Source organism: Ranitomeya imitator, chromosome 6 (assembly GCF_032444005.1).
Source record: "Ranitomeya imitator isolate aRanImi1 chromosome 6, aRanImi1.pri, whole genome shotgun sequence".
Lineage (NCBI taxonomy): Eukaryota > Metazoa > Chordata > Amphibia > Anura > Dendrobatidae > Ranitomeya > Ranitomeya imitator.
In genome coordinates, this window is record NC_091287.1 from 416,339,723 (window position 1) to 416,361,766 (window position 22,044).

At 42.9% G+C, this 22,044-nt stretch overlaps 1 protein-coding gene across 1 annotated transcript in view; it reads left to right on the forward strand.

Annotated features, from left to right (window-relative positions):
* ASXL3 (ASXL transcriptional regulator 3) overlaps positions 1 to 22,044 on the forward strand; it is a 186,867-nt gene that overhangs the window by 95,600 nt on the left and 69,223 nt on the right. Inside the window, exons 7-8 of the mRNA XM_069731268.1 lie at positions 9,379 to 9,496; positions 16,354 to 16,473. Of these exons, the coding sequence (XP_069587369.1) occupies positions 9,379 to 9,496; positions 16,354 to 16,473 (238 nt within the window). The remainder of the gene's footprint in view (positions 1 to 9,378; positions 9,497 to 16,353; positions 16,474 to 22,044) is intronic.

Consider the following 22,044-nt stretch of genomic DNA (forward strand, 5'->3'; position numbering starts at 1 on the left):
TACCCTTTTGATTGTCAGTGTAATTTCACTGCTCTTACAGTAAAGAATCTCCATCTGTGATTATGATCAAGCCTTCTTTCATTTACGTAAGTAAAAAGTATACGGCAGCACTCACCGATCTTCAAAACAGGTTCCTTTATTCAAACATTATCTTCACGGCACGGGGGTGTATACACAAGGAAATGTGGCAGCTAAATGACGGCCGTTTAGCGCCCACCTGGCGCTTCAGCGGGTTCAATGAGTGAACGGACATGACGCCTAAAGTAGTGAGCACTCACTGTGCACCTCCCTCCAGCCCCACTCCGCCCTCCCGCAGTACAAGACTTGTTAAAAACAATTAAAAACAAAACTGGTGAGTACAAACAAAAGCGCTAATCTACACAACTATAACATGTTCTGATATTATGCGGCACCGCATACAAGCCGAATCTGTTATCTTAATCTTATTACTCTGTGCAACCAAAGCCCACTTGGACCTACTAAGCTATTGCCGCTCCCCATTTAAATCACAGAGATTGGGTGGACACTGAACCTTACTTTAATTTCCCTAAGCTCATTATAACTATACTCCCACACAATATTCTATTGCCGCTAGCGTGCATAGTGTGGATAATGGTCAATACATCGCCGGGACTATACTTATACTACTCATAAAAATATAGACATATCAATTTTGTCGTTAAGACCTGCGGGGCAATAAGGGGGGCAAAACAGCTTTGATCCCAAGGGAAACCTACATTAAGGAAGCGTATAGACAGTTGGCGGACGAAAACACTTATATGAGGTTGCCGGGGGATCCCACCAATAAATATATAAAAATGAATTGAGGACACTACTGAGGAAAGCGGTTGAGACCAAGGTTCTTTCCCTTCATAAAGCGGAAAAGTTGCTGCCAGAGTTCCCCATAAAGCCACACTGGTACCATGTTCCTAAAATTCATAAGGCCATCATCATAAGGCCGATCGATAGTGTCGGGGGTGGGGTCCCTCACGGAACCACTCTCTAAGTATATGGACTGGTTGTTACGACCACTACTGACACATATTCCGTCGTACACTAAAGATACTAGTGCATTCTTGAAACATATTCGTCAATTTACATGGCAACCTAGCTTTAGGCTAGCGTCGGTAGATAAATTTATATACGCCTCTCTAAGCTATTGCCGCTCCCCATTTAATTCACAGAGATTGGGTGGACACTGAACCTTATTTTAATTTCCCTAAGCTCTTGGGATCAAAGCTGTTTTGCCCCCCTTATTGCCCCGCAGGTCTTAACGACAAAATTAACGACAGGTGGGCGCGAAACGGCCGTCATTTAGCTGCCACATTTCCTTGTGTATACACCCCCATGCCGTGAAGATATTGTTTGAATAAAGGAACCTGTTTTGAAGATCGGTGAGTGCTGCCGTATACTTTTTACTTACGTATCCACGATAGCTTTCTTTCCGGCTTAAGCACCCGAGATCAGCGGGCCAGCGGTGGTTAATTGGCTTGAAGCAGTCACAGTCAGCTGTATCGGTGGTGCAGTCAGCTGTTTCTTCTTTCATTTAGACGTAGAGGATGCCCCCTTGTTCCCAATGCTGGCCTAGGTGTAAAAGGATCCAGAGGAAGATCTCTGTACTGTTCCGCTCAAATACTTGAATATTCTAAGAATATCCCGCCTAGGTCTTTGTTTTTCCAAGCTGAATAACGCCAAGTATAATAACTTATCTTGGTATTGTAGTCCATTCTTCCCTTAATAACCTTGGTCGCTCTTCGTACCTGCTCTAGTTCAGCTATGTACTTTTTATACACCGGAGACCCAAATTGCACACAATATTCTAAATGTGGCTGCATTAGTGACTTATATAGAGGTGAGACTATCTTCTTGTTATGAGCATTTACTCCTCTTTTAATGCATCCTGTTAGTTTATTTGCCTTGGCAGCAGCTGCCTGACAGTGGTCGCTAAAGTTGTTTGCTGCCTGCTCATACACCGAAACCTTTTTTAATGACCCCTTTAACCAGTGTTTTACCATTTATTACATACGGTAATTGAACATTTTACGTCCTTTGCCCAAATGCATGACCTTACATTTATTAAATTTCAGTTGTCATTTCTCAGCTCAAAGCTACATTCCCGTGGTGAGTATTTGTGAATTTTTCATGTATCAGATTTTCTGCAGCCTTTGGTCACATATTAGCTAAATTAGGAAACTTTTTTTTTTTTAATTGTATTTCAGTGTGTTTTTTTTACATGCGGATTTATCGCATTTTAGACACTGCATTTGTTATCATATAAATGCTTAAAAGAGGAAGGACCAATACTAACCCTGTGGTACCCCAGTGTTAACCATGACCCAAACAAAGTGTTACATTAATATCCAATTTTTGTTTCCAGTGAGCCAGTTGTTAACCCAGTTACACATATTATCCACTAGCCCTATTTCTCTCATTTTATGTATCAAACGCCAGTCCAGATAGAGGACGTTCTAGACCTTTCTATGGTTAAGTCTAGAACGCACTTCCTCATGCTTATTAATTTCATATGTTTTACAGGGCTTCAGGTTTATTTGTTAAATAACATCATATCTTCTACTTTCTTTTACAACAATATAAAGGCTAGCTAACTTTATGATGATCAGACAGCTGAGACCACCATCAATTATCAGAACAGGGATCTTGTGTTCTCACTCCATTCAAAATCTATTGGACTGATGGAGATGGCAAATCTTAAAAATGAAAGAAACCACCTGTCCATTGAAACAGGGACACTCCACAGTTATCCTATGAGCAGAGATAAGTCACATAATGCATACTACACCGATAAAATCCTTGGATTGTGCTCATCTGTCTAGCTTTATTTATTATATTGAGTAGCACTCCAGGTCACCCGTCTGTATCTGTGACTTTTTCTATCGGCTTAGAATGTGTCATGGTATTACTTAACAATTGTCTTTGACTTATTTCTCATGGTTATATGGACTAATATCTATATGTTTTTGCTCTTTTTACCCTTCTAATTTGTGTGTATTTTTATTCTCTTTAACACTTTGAAAGAAGGTTTGGGCAATGACCTATATTATTAAGTAGAGAGTAGAAATTATTAAATCTTATAAAATTGCAATTCACCAATATCGCGGATATTTTTTTAAACTTTGGTTGTGGAAAATAAATTCACTGTGAAGCACGGGTAATCAGATTGCCCTATAAAGACGCGCATCACACACTGAGATCTTTTAGTATTGTCCCCAACCGCATTCAAGCTCTTTAACGCAAACACATATAACTTGGGGATCACCCCCAGACCATTTTCCGTATTTTAATTTTTCCTCCCCCCTTTTTTTTATTTTTCCAACAATAAAGCCATATGAGGGTTTTTTTTTTTGCGTGACCATGAAGGACACCATTAATTTTATCATGTTATTTTCATTTACCATGTTCACTGTATGGTAAAACTGACCTGGCAATATGATTCTCCAGGTCAATATGAGTACACAGATACCAGGCATGCATTGTTTTTGTTTTTTATTAATTCGGAAATTTGTAAAATTAAAATAAACGTTTTTCTAGTCGCCATTTTCCCATAATGTTTTCATTTTTGGGATATGGTGCTATGTGAGCACTTATTTTTTGCGCCCTTAACTGACATTTTTACGGATATATTTTTTGTAGATACGTTTTGATCGCCTCTTATAGCTTATTATTTCAATGCTTTGGTGGCCAAAAAAAACATCCCTCTGGCGTTTCGATTTTTTTCTCAATACTCCGTTTACTGAACGGATTAATTTTATATTTTTTTATAGATTGGACTTTTATGAATGCAGCGATACCAAATCTGTGTTGTGTTTTTTAAACTTTTTTAATTGCTTTATTTTTGGGGGGATTTTATTTTTATTTTTTTCATATTTGTGGAAACATTTTTTTACTGTACTCAGTAGTCTACTTAGGGGGGCTTGAAGCTGTGATCGTCTGCGATCATACATGACAGTGCATCAGCCATCAGGTGCTTGGGAAGATGCGGACTCGGCACGTCGACATATGATGTACCAGTAGGTCATATGTCGGTATCAAGTTAAAAGGTTTTTGGCGTTTACTCCCTATTTCTATTGCTAAACTGTAAGCTTAGACATCCTCTCACTAAACTAAACCGTTTCACTCCAGTATGGTTGCTGTGCTGCACTCCCTGCCTCTGCTTTTATACAGGCTACGATAGCCTGTGCTATACTGTGTGATTGCAGCAAGTCATTATTGGGACCCTCGCCTGAGGTCTGTGAGCCCTTCAGGCCGATGCAATCTTCTGCATTGTGTAGATAGCAGCGGGCATTTTTGGTGGTTCCATCAAGTTGAATTGCAAACTGGTTAAATTCGCCGGGTCCAGTGAAATTTCTAAAATTAAAGACATTTGATTTGCATCATATCAATTAGTGGAGACACGTTTTGATATTGCACCCTCTGTTTTTTTTATTGTGTGTTCTTCACTTTGGAATCCAATATATTTAGCTGCCTTATTTATTATATCAGGTGCCTTATTACAAACCATCTTTCTCTAGTTATACTGCTCATAGATTGGGGACTGTATTGTGGTGCATCATTTTATATAGAGTCCAATTTATACCTGGCTGTACTGTTACTGGTTCAGAAGGTGTATTGATGATTAATTGAACAAAAATTGAGAAATTTGATCTGTGTTGTCTACACATGTGATAGGTTTTTCTATATATTTATTTTTTTTTGCCATCCAGAATGTGAATATCTTTTTCTAGACAGTCGCCCCTTTATCTCCACTGACTGTATTCGCATGCCTTGCTCTGTATGACTCTAAGATATTTCTATACTTAGAATACAAGCTGTTGGGAATATACAGTATTCATTACACAAACGTACAACTGATGTCTGCCGTGAAGTCATTATAATTCACATAGCCTGGTATTCTTTTAGAAATTGCTGAGATTGCTGTGATTACATACTGTGAAATAAAATTTTTAAAAATGTAAAAATTACTCTAAAATACAGTTGCTGCAGGGAAACTGTAAAATGATGCCGGATAAACTTGTAATGAAGAGCCTTGTCACTTCATTCATGCTGCCCAAACTGCAGGCGGCATCAATCAGACCCTGGCTGCACCATGGCAGCCAAGTGTAGCACCCTCTGAAATGCTGCAGCGTTGGGAGAACCGACCAGTGGCCATAACCAGGGATGAGGCTAGTCCTCTAAAGGTGACTTCACAGGACTCTCACTATGGTGCGCTTACCCAATACTAAAAAAAGTGAGGTGCATGCATCAAAATATTTGTCATGAGCGGACTACCTCTCTGCTAAAATGCCTCCTGTTTCCTCCTTGCACTGAGTGAGTACAATGCTTACACGATGGATGGATGGATGGATGGATGGATGGATGGATGGATAATAAATAAATAAGAATGAAGGCAGCACTCCATGGTCTTCAAGTGAAAAAGTGTTAGTTTATTCAGACCCACATGTCTGGGCGACATTTTGGCTCACTCTGAGCCTTTCTCCCGCAGTGGGTGTTACAAACAGGTGTGCTTTTATAGACCTAATTAACAATTATTGAATATTCATAATCAAATTGTAAAGTGCATTAAGAAAACATTTCATAAAATATAAATAAATCCAATATCATTCATGCAACACCATTTCATATACTTTGTTAAAGAAAGTGCTTTAGTGCTAAAGTGTCACTTATATCCATGTTAAAATTGATTCTATATCCATTTTGTATATTTAATGCCATCATACATCAAATGGGGCTTAATCACACTATTATCTCTAGCTGTGTAACAAAAAATATATATCCTACCCCCGTGGGATCCTGCTGTTTCCAGCGTTCTCTTTGGTTTACTGCGCATGTCTCAGCGCATCACTACCCTGTCATAAGCTGTCGGCCAATCCTATGGAGTGTGTGGCAACTCCAACTCGCGCATGTGCCCTTCTATGATACTGACATCTCGGCGCCATCTTAGATGTGGCATAATAGAATAATCCGATCGAATGTTAAAGAAAAATCCATCTGAATCTCAGAGGGCGGCGCTTTTAATTCACAGCGCATCTCTAGGGCACATAAAGCTGCCTTATCCCGAATTCTGATGAAACACTTAAAATTCCCATTTTTGATATACATACGCCTTTCTGTTCTGAAAGGCCACAGAGGCGGCAACACCATTAAGCAAGAGGCACCACTAAGCAAACACCACGAAGACCAAGGAGATCTCCAAACAAGTCAGGGTCTCCTGTTAAGAAGTACAAGTCAGTGTTGGGTTATTAAAAAAATAAAATTAAAATAAAATATCCCACTCTCTGATGATGCCCTGAGCAGCATTAAATCCATTATCATTAAATGGAAAGAACGACCTTCCAAGAGCAGGCCACCCACCAAAACTCTCAGCACGGGCAAGGAGGACATTAATCAGATAAACCCAAGGTAACCCCGAAGGAGCTGCAGAGTTCCCAAGCAGAGACTGGCGTATCCGTCCATACGAACAATAGAAGCCGCACACTCCATAGAGGTGGCCAGAAAAAAAAGCCTTTGCTTACACAGACACACACATTGTAAGGCTCAGAGTTTTCAAAAGACATGTGGGAGTCTCCTCAAATGTACGGATGAGGTGCTGTGGTCAGATTAGACCAAAATTTAGCTTTTTTTTCCCCACCTGGGTAAACTCTGGCACCAAACCAATGCAGCTCATCACCCCAGCAACACCAAGTTTTTCAGTAGAAGGGACAAGGAAAATCGTCCAGGTGGAGGGGAAGATGGTGCCAAATACAGGAATTTTCTTGAGGAAAATCTGTTTGTCACTGATTTGAGACTGGGATGGAGGTTCACCTTCCAACAAGACAATGACCCAAACTTTTGGAGTGACCTGATGAAAGCCAAGATGGTAATCAAATTGAGAGTCTGTGGTCACAGTTGAAGATTGCTGTTCACTAGAGGAAACCATCTAAAATGAAGGAGCCGTTTTGCTTTGAGGAATGGGCAAAAATCCCAGTGACCAGATGTGGAAAGCTCAGCGACTTATCCAAAGTGACTTGCAGATGTAATTGCCACAAAGGGAGGCTCTACACAGTACTGACTTTAGGGGGGGTGAATAGTTATGCACACTGACGTTTTCAGTTATTTTGTCCTATTTGTTGTTTGCTTCACCAAACAAAAAACAAATGTTCACAGTTGTAGGCATGTTCTTTACATGAACTGATGCAAACCCTCAAAAAGAAAAACCGTGAAATTCCAGGTTGTGACAAGGGGGTGAATACTTTTGCAAGTGTGTTATTTTATTTTTTCTTTAACAGCAGATCATATTTAATTTCAGCACTTCCCATTAAATATGATCTCTGGCTTCTGTTCTGCACTTGTCTACCTTTGGCTATCTCATTGGTCAAGTGTGAACAGGCTGAAGAATCCATCCTGAATACTGTGATGAATGGATTAGCGTCTCATCCTGTTCATACTGGAACATTTCTTACACAGCGGTGCGATGGTTGGACATGATATGAAGAGCAGCAGTAGAATTATATACGAGTGCGTCCCCTATAATTATCATGGAATAAGTCGGCTCTGAATCCTGTCTTCCATTATGTATACGTACGAGTGTGATAAAGCACCGCCTCAGGCGTTCACGTCCTCTACAGCCATGTAACACAATGGTGAGGGGTATGAATAGATTATCATGCTTCACATTGGTGTGCGTCTTCCTTTCATTATTTTGCTTTTGTTGAGCTGATTTTTGTTTTCTCAGCTCATCCCCCAGGCTCCGTCATTGGCCCATACACCTTGCCCAAATTGAATTACAGAGGACTGCAACGTCAATGTGCGTTTCCCAAAATGAATGAATAATTTGGCTTGTAACCAGGGATAATATTGGCAACAGTTGGTTTGTTCTGAAAACCATGAGTAGCGGAGTTAATGTGCGTAACTATGCGGAAAATCTGCCGTTATCTGTAGACAGTTTTCTGACATTATCCACTCGAGTGGACTCTTGTGCAATCCAAACCCTTCTTATAAATCTGGGATTTTCCGTCATGTCCTGTGTGTTTTTCTTTTCCTTTTTTTTTTTTTTCTCCATTTTTTTAATGGTTTTAAAATATATTTTCTACTTATAAATAATGTGTTTGTATGTACATGTGTGTGTATGTGTGTATGTGTGTGTGTATATAATATGTGTATACGCATGTGTGCATATATATATATGTATATATATATAATGTGTGTGTATACACACACACACATATATAATATACACATATATATACGCACGCACACACATATACATACATATACACACACATATGTGTGTGTATATGTATGTATATATGTGTGTGTATGTGTGTGTGTGTGTATATATATATATATATATATATATATATATATATATATATATACATATATATATGTGTGTATGTATATATATGTGTGTGTATATATACACACACATATATATATATGTACACACACACATATATACATACATATACACACACACATATATATCTGTGTGTGCGTATATATATGTGTGTGTCTGTGTATATGTGTGTGTATATGTATGTATATATATATATATATATATATATATATATATATATATATATATATATATATTTTTTTTTTTTTTTTCTTCTCAAAAATAATGGCAGTGAATTTTGCACAAATGTGGAAGCTCGCACCGCTTTGGAAGGCTGACAGTTCTGGTTAATGACAAGATCTCGGCTAAACATTAGCTCACCCGTAGCACTTTTGTGCGCCTTCATCTGTCAGTATTTTTTATTTTTTTTTTTGTGAATGTGTGCTTTTTACTAGATTTTCCAACCTCCTCCTGTTGGCAGCTTGAAGGTTAATCCCCAAAGTCAGGCAGACAGAAGCGCGGCGAGTGTTCCTAGGCTCGGAGCGATTCCTTCTCTCCTCAGAAATAAACGATTCGTGCGGTGTTCAGTGATTTCTGTGCAGCCCTCCGCGCGGCTCAGCGAGTGCATCAATACTGTAGTCCTTACATGCCGCACATACTGATGACACTCTCTGTTTAACTTGATTGACTGAGCCGGATAGGGAAGCCGCTGCACCTGCGAGAGATGTACAGACATTTTCAGCCTGCTAAACACTTAGCGCTCTCTCCCTCTGACTTGAGAATGACGGTGTGAGGTGCCTGAAGTGGTGAATTGGAGGTAGTACAGTCGGCTCCAGATGTCTTTGTTGTTATGAGCGGTGACATAAATGCAGTTCGGTGCAGGGTATTTGTGTTTGAACTCCCAAGTTTTAATTTTGTGTGATCGGGGGCTGATCGTTTCTAAGGGTTGGCACCTGGAGGGCAGACAGGCTGTGACTACATCTCCAGCGTTGAGCCGGCTGATGTTCCCGGTAAAGCTGACACTCTGTTCTTTTTCCTTTGTTTAGGCTTTGAGGCAGCAGCAGAAGAGAAGAAATGGGGTCTCTATGATGGTAAACAAGACCGTCCCTCGTGTCGTCCTGACGCCTCTTAAGGTGTCTGATGAGCAGTCGGATTCACCTTCAGGTAAAGCTGAAACCAGCGGCATGTTTTCTGAGAACATCCACTCGCTGAGCCTTTGTGTGAGGAGGGCAGTGTGTGATGACAGCCGATCTGCACGGAGAAGGCTTCTCTGCTCTCGCTCCAGTGTTCGGAGACGGCTGGCTGTACCGATGCATGCACACCCCTTTACATACATGAGCTGGCGATAGGATTCACAGCGCAGAACAAACCAGATACGGGAACATAGCGATCATTGCAGCCTGGCTACAGAAATTATGGATGGGACCACATGCTGGCGCTAAACGCCTGCAAATGGAGCTCCGTAACACGCACTTATCTTGTAGAACGGTCATAAAAAGTATTACTGTAGATCCATTATCTGTGGATTACTAACCACGCTTGTTTTCTAAGACGGGCGGATATAAAGACAAAACATGCATGTCTGGTATAGCCAAGTGTGTATGTTCAATATTTCACTGTAATCGTGTGAAGTTTCTGATATCGATCTATCTATCTATATATATATACTCTCTCTCTATATATATCTATATATATATGTATATATATATATATATATATATATATATATATATATATATATATATATATCTTTTATTGTTTCTCCTACTCGTTTCATTTAGCTGTTTACATGTTTGTTTTCTACATCGTTTCACCCCCGTTTCGATTGAGTTTTAGATGGTGTTGTACATTACTAATATCCTAGTAAGTAGTAGTTGTTATTGTCTTAATTTAGTGACTGTGTAACGGTGGATAGTTCTCTTGCATTAGTTTTGTCCTTCTTTATTACCGCATCTAATATTTTTGGATAAATGTGATGTTTTATGAGTAAAAAAGAGATTTTATAGATCTAATAAGAGATTCACAAGGCATAAGAAAATAGTGTATTCATCTACTACATGTCCATGGGTGTATGTGTATCACACACATGATGTCCCAGAACCTTTACTCTCGCCACATGTGTGAAATCTAGTATAAGATCCTTTTAAACGTGTTAACCAACAACCAACATTTATCGCCTGTCCACAAAATCCGTAATAAAAGTGTGGTTGGTGGGGGTCCGCTTGGAACCCCATTTATACAGGGAGAGCAGGGGTGAATAGAGTGGTAAGCGTGTGTGCCCACTTCTCCATTGACTCCTACCTGTCTGCGGTATTGCACATGTGTGACCACCTCCACCATAGATGGAGCATTAATACTCTATCCTCATGGGGGGCACAATTCCCTTTTCGCATGATAAACATGTGTTCAATAGTGGGTGGCCTCCCACCAATCGTACATTTCTGCTTTTTGCATGGTAAGTGATCCGGTTTTGTGGGTGTTTTGCAGGTTCTCTGAGCATTGCATGGTCTGACTTTGTGGAGGTCCACTCCTGGGAAGATTGTCACCTGTCTTGAATGTTTTCCACTTGTGGATAATTAACTCTTTCTATAAAATGATGGACTCCAAATTGTTTGTAAATGACCCTGTGGCCAGTCCCAGATTGATGGGCAGCGACAATTGCTTCTCTGAGATTGTTGCTGATGTTTTTCCTCGTTGGCATTCTGTTAACACTTGCCTGACTATTCCCGACCAGCACACGGCCTCATAGAAGTAGTCACAATTGCTGGGAACGTATAATCAAGGGCGTTTATCAGCACCTGGCCGCTGCTTATCCTCCTAATTCCTACGAAAGCAGTACGGGTGTACTTCATTCTTCACTCGCTGCGCCTGCATTTTGATTTAGTCTTTGTTAATTAATGTCATGGATTTTTCATATGGGGTTGTATTTACCTAATTGTAAGACCTTCTAAGGAAAGCCTTTTTTATATGTCCTACTCCACAAATTGATAGAATTAAAGGAGGCTGTTTTTGTTTTTATTCTCATGACTACATACCACCTGTTGGTGGGATAACTCCTTTATAGGGAATCTGTCAGGTCATTTTTGCACAACCTAGTAATGGTAGCCTGATATATGGCTTGTGCAGCCCTTTTAGGATATGTAACTTTTGTTGTTCGTTACCCCTTTGTGTTGCTGTAAGTCCCGGAAAATGTATAGTCGTGTGCCGGCAAGTCAAGCGTATGTTAATACCAAATGAATACTTACCCCTTACCCCGCCCATTATCCCACCCACCCCTCTGCTTCCACATCACTGATTGGGTGCAGTCAAACTGTCGTAATACTCGCCCGAGGATCACATCGCAATCCTCCTACTAGCCGTCTGCTCTCCTGCCCTGGGTGACGGCGTGATGTATTTCTATGTAGCTGTCACTCTCGGCTCAGGAGAGCAGACGGCCAGTATGAGGACTGCAATGCGCTCCTTGGGCATATGGCAGTGTGACTGAATCAATGACGTCGGTGCAGAGGGGTGGGTGGGATTATGGCCGGTGGTAGAGGTCAATATTCTTTTGGCATTAACATACGTTTGACTTGCCGGCGCACGACTATAAATTTTTGGGCTTAGAGCAACACAAAGGGGCCGCGTCCATCAATATAAGTTACATATCATGGAAGAGCTGCCCAAGCCCTATATTTGGCTACTGTTAGTAAGGTAGGAAAAAATTACCTGAAAGATTCCCTTTAATGGTTGTGCTCTTTGTAGGGTCGCCTTTCAGTTTTATCTCGCATGGCAAGCTGTTTTTACACATGCTTGGAACTTTCTCGATTTTGGGGGGGGTGGGGGGGCGTTTGGATGGTGGGGATTCATCCCAGAGACCTGTGTGCCATGGCCAGCACGTGCTGGGCCTCCATAAACTTTGTTAAATTATAATGGGTTTGTTATGGTAGCTGTCATTTTACATGAAAATGGAATCTGCACATAGGTTCTCTGCAGGTGTGAACAGAGCCTTACATGGTATGCTGCTGTACTTGTAATTTGCCTTGTATAGTAAAAATCTTATCATATTCTTTCACTTTACACTTCAACAGGTACATGAGCAGAGTACACAAACAATATAATACATTACTGACAATGCCGACAAGATGTCAAGCCAACGAACTGACCAAAGCTAGAACTAAATTACAATGTATCAAAATCTGACACGCTTCTTACTGTTCCTCAAGTTAGCTGTTAAGGGCCCTTGCTCCTCATAAAGTGCTATGAGAGGAGAGAGCACGCTGAGGCGGACCCAGCTCCTCATAAAGTGCTATGAGAGGGGAGGAGAGAGAAGCCAGAGGCGGACCCAGCTCCTCATAAAGTGCTATGAAAGGGGAAGAGAGAGCAGCCAGAGGCGGACCCAGCTCCTCATAAAGTGCTATGAGAGGGGAGGAGAGAGCAGTCGGAGGCGGACACAGCTCCTCATAAAGCGCTATGAAAGGGGAGGAGAGAGCAGTCAGAGGTGGACACAGCTCCTCATAAAGTGCTATGAGAGGGGATTAGAGCGCAGCCCGAGGCGGACCCAGCTCCTTATAAAGCGCTATGAGAGTGGAGGAGAGAGCAGCCAGAGGCGGACACAGCTCCTCATAAAGCGCTATGAGAGGGGAGGAGAGAGCAGTCGGAGGCGGACACCGCTCCTCATAAAGTGCTATGAGAGGGGATTAGAGCGCAGCCCGAGGCGGACCCAGCTCCTTATAAAGCGCTATGAGAGTGGAGGAGAGAGCAGCCAGAGGCGGACACAGCTCCTCATAAAGCGCTATGAGAGGGGAGAGAGCAGCCAGAGGTGGACACAGCTCCTCATAAAGTGCTATGAGAGGGGAGGAGAGAGCAGTCAGAGGCGGACCCAGCTCCTCATAATGTGCTATGAGAGGGGTGGAGAGAGCAGCCAGAGGTGGACCCAGCTCCTCATAAAGTGCTATGAGAGGGGTGGAGAGAGCAGCCAGAGGTGGACACAGCTCCTCATAAAGTGCTATGAGAGGGGAGGAGAGACCAGCCAGAGGCGGACCCAGCTCCTCATAAAGTTCTATGAGAGGGGTGGAGAGAGCAGCCAGAGGTGGACACAGCTCCTCATAAAGTTCTATGAGAGGGGAGGAGAGCAGCCAGAGGTGGACACAGCTCCTCATAAAGTGCTATGAGAGGGGAGGAGAGACCAGCCAGAGGCAGACCCAGCTCCTCATAAAGTTCTATGAGAGGGGTGGAGAGAGCAGCCAGAGGTGGACCCAGCTCCTCATAAAGTGCTATGAGAGGGGTGGAGAGAGCAGCCAGAGGTGGACACAGCTCCTCATAAAGTGCTATGAGAGGGGAGGAGAGACCAGCCAGAGGCGGACCCAGCTCCTCATAAAGTTCTATGAGAGGGGTGGAGAGAGCAGCCAGAGGTGGACCCAGCTCCTCATAAAGTTCTATGAGAGGGGTGGAGAGAGCAGCCAGAGGTGGACACAGCTCCTCATAAAGTTCTATGAGAGGGGAGGAGAGCAGCCAGAGGTGGACACAGCTCCTCATAAAGTGCTATGAGAGGGGAGGAGAGAGCAGCCAGAGGTGGACACAGACATTCTGTTGCAAGTTCTCCTGAAACCACAGTTACACTTACACTTTACATGTATGGTAAAAGAAAAAAGTGAAACTGACATTGCAGCAGAATGTGCCTGCCTCTTCCTTTATCTCCATAGAACTTTATGAGGAGCAGACAACCATCTTCCATTTCAGTAATTGGAAAATCTGTTTTCAGTAAATACAGAGTTTTACTTCTCAATTGAGATTGAAAGATCAGTCCAGGAGGAGAAAGAAGCAGATCTCTCTGATAAGATATTTTACAAAGTTGCTTGCTTTCATGTGCTCTATTGATTTATTAAAATAAAAATTAGCAGTGGTACATTTTTAGGGCCACAACCAAATATCATTTTTGCATGTTCATGTTTTCTTTCCTCCTTTTCTCGAAGTGCCTTAACTTTTTTTTTCCAGTGACTGTGTCAGACCAGGACTTGTGTTTTGAGGGTCAAGTTTCACTTTACCATATAAATTAAATATTCTGCCATTGTTTTTTTGAGGTTTAATTTTTAGTGATAGTTGTATGGAAAAAAGACTTAGTAATGATTCAGCACATCGTTGTTATTATTATTAATAATTTATATAGCATGTTTGAAGGAATTTATAGTTTGGGGGGTTTTATTTTGTTTCTTTTGTGGCTTAAAAAATTCTGGACCATTTTTCGAGATCCATAACTTTTTGTGTGTTAAGCTCTAGGATTTTTTTTGTCTACAGCTGCATGCCAAAAACTAGCAATTTAAGTGCTTCAATGTTTTTCTTGTTTTCAGAGTTGAATAATTGTATATTTTCATAGATCAAACTTTTTTGGACACAGCAGTATTGATTGCTTTTTTTTATTTCTTTGTTTTTAATCTTTTGAAAATGTTGATTTTATTATTTTATAACTCCATTGTATCTAACTTTACAATATATTTTTCCCCACTTGTTCTTTGGGAGTTAGTGCCTATCACAGCCGTCTGAATACTCCCATCAGAGATTAACAGCGGTAGTTAAATGGATAAACCCTGGCAATGAGCTAGGTCTGGTCAAGGCTGGTGGGGGCAGCTGCTGGCGGTGTAACTCCCCTATGGAGTCAGCTCAGGTCTTGAACCTGCTCTGCACAGCATAATCCACTCTATGACAGATGTATACATCATAAGGCTTGAAAGGGTTAAAAGGGCTCTGAGAGCCGATTTCCCAATACAAACTGCATACATTAAAGGTAACCTGTCGCCCAGTTCATGCAGCCAAAACCACAGAGGCATGAATCCGAGTCAGGCTGCTCGATTGCAACCATGATTATTTTACTCCAAAATGCGTTTCAGACTAAGTATACCTTAAAGATCCGTCTCGGATCCATAGCCATTGATGAGACTAGTCTGGCATCTCCTCCAGCCAGCTTCTCCCAGCGCGGCTGTAGTGCTTGGCAAGTGCTTCCCATAGCGAAAAATCTGCCAGTCACCTAAAGTGGCGCTGTGAAAAAACAGAATAGTATAGTCTCCAGCTGTTGTCCCTGGCCGGATCTTTAAAGTATACTTTCTCTGGAACGCACTGGCATGTTGGGAAAAAGGTACCTGACTGCAATTGTGCAACCAGGCACTGATTTTGTTTGGGCAGCATGAATTAGGTGGATTTGTTTGAGCGGATGAGACTGATGAAATTTTAAATGGATTTTTAAAGTAAATACGCCACTCATCAGGTGTAAATCTATTTAATGACAAAACTCCCTGATTGAAAAGTGATCATGCATATGAGGGCTTCCCAACAGAAGATCATGGCAGAAAATGCCATCAGCTATATGAATTTGTATGTGATGAATCCTTTGTTGTAGCAGAAAATAAGGTGCCTTCTGTAAGCGTATGGGGCAGATTATGTATACCTGGAGAGAGATCAGGTAGATGTAAGCCGATAGATGTCGGTAGGAGTTGACTGATGACGAGCTGTGCCCTATTGGGTATTTGCCGGTCATGGATGGAGGTCCTCTGCTTTGCATCCTTCCATGAGCCAGAACAGAGAGCCTCTCGGTAAGTTTGGGTCCCATTCCAACAGACTTGAGCTTTCGATGTATGGTGCAAGTGACACAATCTCTTAGACAAGCATTTGTCAATTGGTAATAAAGCAGAAAACCAGAAGTGATACTTGGAGACACGGTGACTGAGGCGGCCGAGTCCTCGTACTGACTGGGGAACCATTCTGGAAGCCAGTGCGACGTCTTGTGGGCTACTCTTCAGAGCTTCGCATTCGCGGGATGCTATGTCTCCTATCTGTTGAAGCGTTCAGCAAGTTATTGATTGCGTTCCTATCTGATTCAGCATCCTTTTGTTTCTCTTGTCTCTAGTGTGCTGAAAGAAAAAGATTTCAGCTAAAGAAGGCTGCTCCTGACCACATTAAAGCCTACCAGGATGATGCTTTATGTGTGGTGAAAGGCGAAAGATGTAACATATTAAATTATGCCTTTATTTTTGTTTATCTTCTGTTTAAAGGGTCTGAGTCAAAAAACGGTGAAGCAGACAGTTCTGATAAGGAAACCAAGCAAGGGCAAAAATCACCCCCTGGCAAACAAATAAGCCAGCACTTAAAAAGGCTTAAAAAGTCAGGTTTAGGTAAGTAAGAGATATTTATGCATTTTTATATTTGTGTTTTTTTAGAGTTGTGTGGAAGGATGTGGTGTCTGTTCTTTTTATGAACAAAATGGAAAAGATTATTGAGTGTGTATACAATGTATATATAATAATCAGAAAAACAGCTTTGAATTGTATTTGCGGTGCCCATTTTGGGTAAGCTTCCATAGCCTACACCTAATGTATCTATAGAGTCCTATCGATTTAGTGGATTCAAAAAGACTGTTCTTTTATATAGTTTTAGGCGCTCTCTCAAAATACTTTTGTTCAGAGCGGCCTATCATGTTCCCTAATCAGTTATTTTGTTCGTGTGTAGCCTATTCACTACTTCCATCTATTCCCCACCCCCTGAAGATGGCTGGACCATCATTGTAAATACACACCTGTACTTTGTATCTCCCCCACCTCATTGTAGATTGTAAGCTCTCACGAGCAGGGTCGTCTTGTGTTGCTTTAACCCCTTCCCGACCCATGACGCCACGTAGGCGTCATGAAAGTCGGTGCCAATCCGACCCATGACGCCTATGCGGCGTCATGGAAAGATCGCGTCCCTGCAGATCGGGTGAAAGGGTTAACTCCCATTTCACCCGATCTGCAGGGACAGGGGGAGTGGTAGTTTAGCCCAGGGGGGGTGGCTTCACCCCCTCGTGGCTACGATCGCTCTGATTGGCTGTTGAAAGTGAAACTGCCAATCAGAGCGATTTGTAATATTTCACCCATTATAACGGGTGAAATATTACAATCCAGCCATGGCCGATGCTGAAATATCATCGGCCATGGCTGGAAATACTAATGTGCCCCCACCCCACCCCTCCGATCGCCCCCCCCACCCCCCCGATCTGGCCGGTACACTGCTCCGGCTCCCCTCCGCCCTGTGCTCCGCTCCCCCCCGTGCTCGTGTCCGCTCCCCCCGTGCTCCAATCACCCCCCCTGCACTCCGATCCACCCCCCCCCCCCGTGCTCCGTTCCACCCCCCCGTGCTCCATTCCAGCCCCCCCGTGCTCCGTTCCACGCCCCCCGCGCTCCGTTCCACCCCTCCCGCGCTCCGATTCCCCCCCCCCGTGCTCCGATCCCCCCCCCCCCCGTGGTCCCCCCCCACCCTATCATACTTACCGATCCAGCCGTGGTCCCGTCCGTCTTCTCCCGGGCGCCGCCATCTTCCAAAATGGCGGGCGCATGCGCAGTGCGCCCGCCGAATCTGCCGACCGGCAGATTCGTTCCAAAGTGCATTTTGATCACTGAGATATAATCTATCTCAGTGATCAAAATAAAAAAAATAATAAATGACCCCCCCCCCTTTGTCACCCCCATAGGTAGGGACAATAAAAAAATAAAGAAATTTTTTTTTTCCACTAATGTTAGAATAGGGGTAGGGGTAGGGTTAGGGGTAGGGCTAGGGGTAGGGTTAGGGTTAAGGGTAGGGTTAGGGGTAGGGGTAGGGTTAGAGGTAGGGTTAGGGCTAGGGTTAGGGCTAGGGTTAGGGTTAGGAATGTGCACACGTATTCTGGTCCTCTGCGGATTTTTCTGCTGCGGATTTGATAAATCCGCAGTGCTAAACCGCTGCGGATTTATGGCGGATTTACCGCGTTATTTTCTGCGCATTTCACTGCGGTTTTACAATTGCGATTTTCTATTGGAGCAGTTGTAAAACCGCTGCGGAATCCGCACAAAGAAGTGACATGCTGCGGAATGTAAACCACTGCGTTTCCGTGCAGTTTTTCCGCAGCATGTGTACAGCGATTTTTGTTTCCCATAGGTTTACATTGAACTGTACACTCATGGGAAACTGCTGCGGATCCGCAGCGTTTTCCGCAGCGTGTGCACATACCTTTAGAATTAGGCTATGTGCACACGGTGCGGATTTGGCTGCGGATTCGCAGCAGTGTTCCATCAGGTTTACAGTACCATGTAAACATATGAAAAACCAAATCCGCTGTGCCCATGGTGCGGAAAATACCGCGCGGGAACGCTGCGTTGTATTTTCCGCAGCATGTCAATTCTTTGTGCGGATTCCGCAGCGTTTTACACCTGTTCCTCAATAGGAATCCGCAGGTGAAATCCGCACAAAAAACACTGGAAACCGCGGAAAATCCGCAGGTAAAACACAGTGCCTTTTACCCGCAGATTTTTCAAAAATGGTGCGGAAATATCTCACACGAATCCGCAACGTGGGCACATAGCCTTAGGGTTAGGGTTGGAATTAGGGTTGTGGTTAGGGTTAGGGGTGTGTTGGGGTTAGTGTTGTGGTTAGGGGTGTGTTGGGGTTAGGGTTGTGATTAGGATTATGGCTACAGTTGGGATTAGGGTTAGGGGTGTGTTGGGGTTAGTGTTGGAGTTAGAATTGAGGGGTTACCACTGTTTAGGCACATCAGGGGTCTCCAAACGCAACATGGCGCCACCATTGATTCCAGCCAATCTCGTATTCAAAAAGTCAAATGGTGCTCCCTCACTTCCGAGCCCTGACGTGTGCCCAAACAGTGGTTTACCCCCACATATGGGGTACCAGCATACTCAGGACAAACTGCGCAACAATTACTGGGGTCCAATTTCTCCTGTTACCCTTGTGAATCTAAAAAAATGCTTGCTAAAACATAATTTTTGAGGAAAGAAAAATGATTTTTTATTTTCACGGCTCTGCGTTGTAAACGTCTGTGAAGCACTTGGGGGTTCAAAGTGCTCACCACATATCTAGATAAGTTCCTTGGGGGGTCTAGTTTCTAAAATGGGGTCACTTGTGGGGGGTTTCTACTGTTTAGGCACACCAGGGGCTCTGCAAACGCAACGTGACACCCGCAGACCATTCCATCAAAGTCTGCATTTCAAAAGTCACTACCTCCCTTCTGAGCCCCGACGTGTGCCCAAACAGTGGTTTACCCCCACATATGGGGTATCAGCGTACTCAGGAGAAACTGGACAACAACTTTTGGGGTCCAATTTCTCCTGTAACCCTTGGGAAAATAAAAAATTCTGGGCTAAATAATTATTTTTGAGGAAAGAAAACGTATTTATTATTTTCACGGCTCTGCATTATAAACTTCTATGAAGCACTTGGGGGTTCAAAGTGCTCACCACACATCTAGATAAGTTCCTTTCAGGGTCTAGTTTCCAAAATGGGGTCACTTGTGGGGGGTTTCTACTGTTTAGGCACATCAGGGGCTCTGCAAACGCAACGTGACGCCCGCAGAGCATTCCATCAAAGTCTGCATTTCAAAACGTCACTACTTCAATTCCAAGCCCCGGCATGTGCCCAAACAGTAGTTTACCCCCACATATGGGGTATCACCGTACTCAGGAGAAACTGGACAACAAATATTGGGGTCAAATTTCTCCTGTTACCCTTGGGAAAATTAAAAAATTCTGGGCTAAATAATTATTTTTGAGGAAAGAAAACGTATTTATTATTTTCACGGCTCTGCATTATAAACTTCTATGAAGCACTTGGGGGTTCAAAGTGCTCACCACACATCTAGATAAGTTCCTTTCAGGGTCTAGTTTCCAAAATGGGGTCACTTGTGGGGGGTTTCTACTGTTTAGGCACATCAGGGGCTCTGCAAACGCAACGTGACGCCCGCAGAGCATTCCATCAAAGTCTGCATTTCAAAACGTCACTACTTCAATTCCAAGCCCCGGCATGTGCCCAAACAGTAGTTTACCCCCACATATGGGGTATCACCGTACTCAGGAGAAACTGGACAACAAATATTGGGGTCAAATTTCTTCTGTTACCCTTGGGAAAATTAAAAAATTCTGGGCTAAATAATTATTTTTGAGGAAAGAAAACGTATTTATTATTTTCACGGCTCTGCATTATAAACTTCTATGAAGCACTTGGGGGTTCAAAGTGCTCACCACACATCTAGATAAGTTCCTTTGGGAGTCTAGTTTCCAAAATGGGGTCACTTGTGGGGGGTTTCTACTGTTAAGCCACATCAGGGGCTCTGCAAACGCAACGTGACGCCCACAGAGCATTCCATCAAAGTCTGCATTTCAAAACGTCACTACTTCACTTCCAAGCCCCGGCATGTGCCCAAACAGTGATTTACCCCCACATATGGGGTATCAGCGTACTCAGGAGAAACTGGACAACAACTTTTGGGGTCAAATTTCTCCTGTTACCCTTGGGAAAATAAAAAATTGCAGGCTAAAAGATCATTTTTGAGAAAATAATTTTTTTTTTTTTTTTTCATGGCTCTGCGTTATAAACTTCTGTGAAGCACTTGGGGGTTCAAAGTCCTCACCACACATCTAGATTAGTTCCTTTGGGGGTCTAGTTTCTAAAATGGTGTCATTTCTGGGGGATCTCCAATGTTTAGGCACACAGGGGCTCTCCAAACGTGACATGGTGTCCGCTAATGATTGGAGCTAATTTTCCATTTAAAAAGCCAAATGGCGTGCCATCCCTTCCGAGCCCTGCTGTGCGCCCAAACAGTGGTTTACCCCCACATATGGGGTATCAGCGTACTCAGGACAAACTGGACAACAATATTTGGGGTCCAATTTCTCCTATTATCCTTGGCAAAATAGGAAATTCCAGGCTAAAAAATCATTTTTGAGGAAAGAAAAATTATTTTTTATTTTCATGGCTCTGCGTTATAAACTTCTGTGAAGCACCTGGGGGTTTAAAGTGCTCAATATGCATCTAGATAAGTTCCTTGGGGGGTCTAGTTTCCAAAATGGGGTCACTTGTGCGGGAGCTCCAATGTTTAGGCACACAGGGGCTCTCCAAACGCGACATGGTGTCCGCTAACAATTGGAGCTAATTTTCCATTCAAAAAGTCAAATGGCGCGCCTTCTCTTCCGAGCCCTGCCGAGTGCCCAAACAGTGGTTTACCCCCACATATGAGGTATCGGCGTACTCGGGAGAAATTGCCCAACAAATTTTATGATCCATTTTATCCTACTGCCCATGTGAAAATGAAAAAATTGAGGCGAAAAGAATTTTTTTGTGAAAAAAAATTACTTTTTCATTTTTACAGATCAATTTGTGAAGCACCTGAGGGTTTAAAGTGCTCACTAGGCATCTAAATTAGTTCCTTGGGGGGTCTAGTTTCCAAAATGGGGTCACTTGTGGGGGAGCGCCAATGTTTAGGCACACAGGAGCTATCCAAACGCGACATGGTGTCCGCTAACGATGGAAATAATTTTTCATTCAAAAAGTCAAATGGCGCTCCTTCCCTTCCGAGCCTTACCATGTGCCCAAACAGTGGTTTACCTCCACATGTGAGGTATTGGTGTACTCAGGAGAAATTGCCCAACACATTTTAGGATCCATTTTATCCTGTTGCCCATGTGAAAATGAAAAAATTGAGGCTAAAAGAATTTTTTTGTGAAAAAAAAGTACTTTTTCATTTTTACGGATCAATTTGTGAAGCACCTGGGGGTTCAAAGTGCTCACTATGCATCTAGATAAGTTCCTTGGGGCGTCTAGTTTCCAAAATGGGGTCACTTGTGGGGGAGCTCCAATTTTTAGGCACACGGGGGCTCTCCAAACGTGATATGGTGTCCGCTAAAGAGTGGAGCCAATTTTTGATTCAAAAAGTCAAATGGCGCTCC